Consider the following 4,922-nt stretch of genomic DNA (forward strand, 5'->3'; position numbering starts at 1 on the left):
TCTTACTCTCCTCTACCATCCTCTCTTCTTCTACCCGCGCCCCCCCTCCCGAGTTCTTTGGGCATCTCCACCCCTCCATCAATTGTCAATGTTCCTCGACCGCAATCAATCAGTTATTTGTCAGCTCTTGTCAATCCGCCGGTGATTTATGTCAGCTTTTGTTGCTGATTACAAGGCGGGTGCGACTTAAAGAGAAAAAGGGAGAGGGAGAGAGAGACGCAGAGGAAGGAAGAGACTGAGGGGGAACTGAAGGAGGGGGAAAGAGGGGCAGCCTCCTGGGATGAGAGGCGGGGGCTCTAAGAAAAAGAATGAAAGAAGAGAAAGAGGCGCTCAGTGTCAGGAAAATGAATAGTGAGAGTAAAGTGCGCAGGTGCGCCAAGGGCGCTGAGAAGGGTGCGCTGGCCTGGGGTGTGCGCAATCCTCTAGGTACTGGAGAGAGAGATAACACCCTTCCACCTCTGGGGATTCCGTTCCTTTGGGGCCACGCGCAGAGTCCCGAGCGCTCTCGGTATCCGAGACAGGCGGTGGCGACGTCCAACACGGGAGATTTTTTTACCCCCCAAGCCATGGTAGTCCCTTCGGGGTACGTTGAGTGCAGTCGTCAGGCTGCCAGCTGGCCCTCTCTCCCTCCTCCCTAGTGCCCTGACTCCAAACTCGGAGGCTTCTTTCTAAGAGCCACATTACCAACGTAGCCTTGAGTTCTGGAGGTCAGAGGTGGGGTACCCCCGCCTCAGTTCTTTGACACCCGTCCCCCATCGTGGCTAGGGCTGAGAGGCTGCGAAGAAGAGGCCTGGCGTGTGTGTTTGGGGCAGATACGTTCCAGGCTCAATCAGGCCCCCTCTCCAGCCCTCCCTCACCCCTGTCATCCCCGCAGTCTTGGTAGCCAGGGTTACTCTGGGCTGCTCGCTCGAATTTATTGAAATGCCGAGCCAGGACTGACCAGCGCGGGGAGAGCAGAGGGAAGAATCAAGACAGAGAGGGTGGGTGGGGTGGGGAGGGGGATGCGGCGGCTGCCTGTGGGAACAACCGGCTCTTCCAGGGAAGCGGAGCGGGACCGCCGCGTTCCCCTCGATTTGCACCGTCACTCGGGCTGTTGGGAAGGCAGAGGGGAGGCGCTCTGCGTGCCTCCGTGTACCTGGATCTGAGTGCAGAAGTGTGTATGAATGCCTGTGCCTCTGTGTGAGTTTTCAGGGCTTTGGTAGCGTCCGGAGCGAATTCGAGGGGGTGGGGTGACCTCCAGAAACTCGCAGAAACTGGAAGGGGGCGAGAGAAGGGTACATCCCTTTCCTCGGAAGGACTTGGAAGACTTTGACTCTCCCCTCCCCACCCCCCCTTTCCGCCCCGGCTCTTCTTTTGTTGTCAAGTCCTTTGATAAATGGTGGGGCTGGGAGCGCTGGGGAGCCGGGAACCAGTCTGTACCCGCGCGGGGGGGCGGGGGCGGGGGCCGGGCCTTGAGACCGGGTTTCCACCCTCGCTCACCGGGTCGGTGCCCCGTCGGCGCCGAAGTCGGGTCTGGGACCTGCCCTTGGCGTGCTCGCGGTCTCCACTCTTACCACCCCATCCCTCCCTCCCTCATTTCTGTCTCTGTCTCCCACTCCGCACAGGTACCGAGAACTTTCTAGGGGTGAGTTTTAGAATTTCTCGTAGGCATTCTTTTTATGCGTTTTAATTTTATCCCTTGATTCTTTAGATTGGTAAACTTCATGAGATGGTAACTTGACTAAAGATACTTGGGAGAAGCGGGGAGTGAGGCGGTGTGTATAAAAGGAGTTTGTCGGTGTATGTGTTTAGGTGTAAGAACACACCTCCGTTCAAGGGGCTTTGGAGTGTCTGCCGGTGCGACAACGGAGGAAGGTGAGTCCATGAGACTGTGGCGCGGCCACACGCGAAGTTGTGAAGGCTGTCTGAAATAACCTTTGGGGAGCGAGTCCCAGGTGCCGGTTTCTGACAACCGGACGGTTCTGTGTCTGCAGAGCAGAGCTTTTGAGGGTGCCTGTATCCTGCTGCTCTGTTAGTGTCTGAGTCACTGGGTTAGTGGTTGTCGAAATGTCGCCCAGATCTCCCAGCCCCGCGAGCCCAGCCACGGGCCCCGCGTCGCCGCAGCCTCTCGGCGAGGCCCGGACACAGAATGCTGGGGGCGGCGTCCAGAGATGGAGGTGAGGTGACCGCGGGGGACCCTCCCTTCCCCCCTCCCCCTAGCTCTCCAGCCAGCCGTCTCCAGACTCAGTCCTTTCCCTCTCCTGGAATTCCAGCAGCTTTCTTTTTACCCCCGGCAGCTGGGGGAACCAGAGAGTGGCCCCTGTGTCCCTTGGAATAGGCGTGCCACGGTGTGGTCGCACATGCTCTCAGGCCTGCAAGATGCAGCGCGCGCGCGCGGGTCTTGGTCTTCGCGCATTCGCTCTTCGAAAAATCGAACTCCGAAGGTTCGAGCGCGACGGGGGCGCCGTGGGGGTCTGCACTCCCAGGGTTTTCGGGAGGCTGCAGCAGCCGAACCTGCGCACCTCCAAGGGAAGGTCAAATGCCCGAAGGCCGTGAGGCCGTGGGGGTAAGGGGAGTTATTAATGACTCCGCGCTGGGCCTAATGCCTCCAACCCCCAGCGGCGATTGGCGTGGATGTCCTGTGGATTTTATTTGCACACAATGGAAATGATTTGTTTTCTCTAAAAAAGGAGTGGGCTTGGCAGATATTTGAGGAGGGGGTGGGAGGAGAAGGAAAGAGAGAGAGCTGAGGAAAAAAGTTTGAAAATGCCTTGAACTATTCACTGTCGAGATGGCTAATCAGTATTGAGGCCGGAGGGCAGGCGGGCCGCCTTTCACCGCCGCTTCCCTTTCATCTCGGGCTCGGCGGAGGCGCTCAATTAAAAGCCTATCAGTTTGTAAGTAAATCAACGCCTATCAGAGTTGTCACATCAAACAAAACGATTATTATTGCAGCCCGCCTCCCCTATTAATCTCCCTCGAAGATAATCCGCCTGACAGGTCAGGCCCGGCGAGCTGGAAAGCCTGGCCCAGAGCGTCCAAACAGTCCTGGACTGGCGCGCGCCCCTTGGGGCACCCCCTGTTCCCCGTCCCGCCCCGCCTCGTGGTCCCCCGGGAGTGGGGAGAGAAAGGGCGCGCGGAGGCCACTGGACCCAGGCCCGCCCCTCCGGACTGGGAGCCGAGCCGAGATTCGCTGGGCTGGTGGGGGACGGTCCTCGGCGGCACTAGCCTCCTCTGGGGCCAGGGAGGTACCAGGCTTGCCGTTGCCAGCGCCTGGCCTGGTCCCTGGGCCTCACCAAGGCCTGCACTCTTCTTGGCTCACCTCCTCTGATTCTTCCCCCACCCCCTTGTCTTTTTTGTTTCCTCTTTTGCCTCTTTCTTGGCTCTCAGCCTTTTCTTCCTTTTCCCCCTCTTCATTTGTACTTGTTCTACTAGCCAGGGAATGTCTCCTGTTCTCTCTCCCTCCTCTCAGTATACGGTATATACCACTTCAGCGCAACCACACTCTCTGAAGCAGGGCATTCTCAGGGCCCGGGTTACTTCTCTGCGGCAGGGTTGCCTCAGGAGTGTGTGCAATTCCCAGGCATTCAGTACCAAGTCCTTCTAGTTTCTCCTCAAGCAGGGATTGTCAGAAGCTCTGCGCCTGTTTAAGGGTTGGGTGTATTTGGAGGGGTGAGGGGAAAAAAAAGAAAAAAGACCAGGTGGTGAGATGGGTGGAGGGTGGCAAGCTCCCTATTCTGGAATTAGCATTTGGTGTTGGAATTTAACAGCTGCAATGTCTCTGACCTAGCTGGTGGCGTTGCTTGGGCTTTGCAAACATGCAGGGGAGACCTATGGGGCATCTGGGCCTCTGTACTGAGTATGTGAGGGGGTGCCTAACATTTCATAAGTAAATACGCCCAGATAACTGCTTCTATAGCCTCAGCTGGCCTTTCAAGGGCCGGGCGCGGCTTGGATTCCATAAGGGTGTGAAATCTTGGCCTTCTTCCGTTTGGCCTCTGACTTCGAGTTTTGAGGTGCTTCGGAACCAAGCGAGACTCGCCCTATTCTTCGCTTTTACTCCAAACCGATAGGCCTAAATGCGCACTGCTCGAGCCTGGTGGAGCCAGAATTAAGGTGTGCTTGAAGTGTCCGAGGGGGAGGAGCTGCTCGCAGGACCTGAGGCCCTGGTACCCGGAGTGCTGGCTTCAGTGCTTCGGAATCTTCACGCGTTATCTGGGAGAACCCCCAAGGTGCGGCATTGTTGCCTGTTCCGGCGGAGACTCTCCCAGTAGTCGCCCCAAGGTCCGAGGCAGCGGGTATCCCAATAGAGCCCACCTCAGCTTGCTGAGCGCCCGTAGCTGCAGAACCTGTGGCCCCTACCACGCGTTCCCGAAAGCCCCCCCCTATTTGTGCACACTTTCCACAGCCAACCTAGTAGTAATATTTATTTCCTTACCTAGAAATATTGTATCCGTGCAGTGGCTCAATTATCTGTGCGCCTGCTTTTTAAAAATGTATTTATATCACTTCTGCCACGCCGCAGATATTTAAATAAAGAGGTACACATACCGCGGCACACCTCGACGATGCGGAACTCGCTCTGTCTGTAGAATATATTCACTGGGTGGTTATTTGGACGTAAGCGCTATCTCGAGCCCAGATTACACCCAAGCAGAGGCTGTAAAATGACACTTGCTCCAGAATTTTCCCAATTTAACTATATGTGCACACACCGAGACTTTAATACTATTTTATATCCCTCTACATATCTAAATATTCAGATGTTATGTTACATGCCCTTGAAGCCGGAAGCAATCCTGCAGTTCACACTGGACTTGGAGCTGTTTGTATAATTTTCATCACCCTGCACTTACAGATGAATCTTAATCTAATAAATTCAACCTTGTCATTTTTAGAATCGACGTAATTCCTCTGGCTGCGGGTGCGCTGCGTGTATCAGA

General features: G+C 56.0%; 1 protein-coding gene across 1 annotated transcript in view; it reads left to right on the top strand.

The window, feature by feature from the left end:
• The first annotated feature begins 344 nt into the window (after nt 1-344).
• LOC104997562 overlaps nt 345-4,922 on the top strand; it is a 4,943-nt gene continuing 365 nt past the window's right edge. Inside the window, exons 1-5 of the mRNA XM_010852406.1 lie at nt 345-583; nt 934-1,179; nt 1,792-1,854; nt 4,053-4,211; nt 4,878-4,914. Coding sequence (XP_010850708.1) covers nt 345-583; nt 934-1,179; nt 1,792-1,854; nt 4,053-4,211; nt 4,878-4,914 — 744 coding nt within the window. The remainder of the gene's footprint in view (nt 584-933; nt 1,180-1,791; nt 1,855-4,052; nt 4,212-4,877; nt 4,915-4,922) is intronic.

Source organism: Bison bison, unplaced genomic scaffold (genome assembly GCF_000754665.1).
Source record: "Bison bison bison isolate TAMUID 2011002044 unplaced genomic scaffold, Bison_UMD1.0 scf7180017864309, whole genome shotgun sequence".
NCBI classification, from domain to species: domain Eukaryota; kingdom Metazoa; phylum Chordata; class Mammalia; order Artiodactyla; family Bovidae; genus Bison; species Bison bison.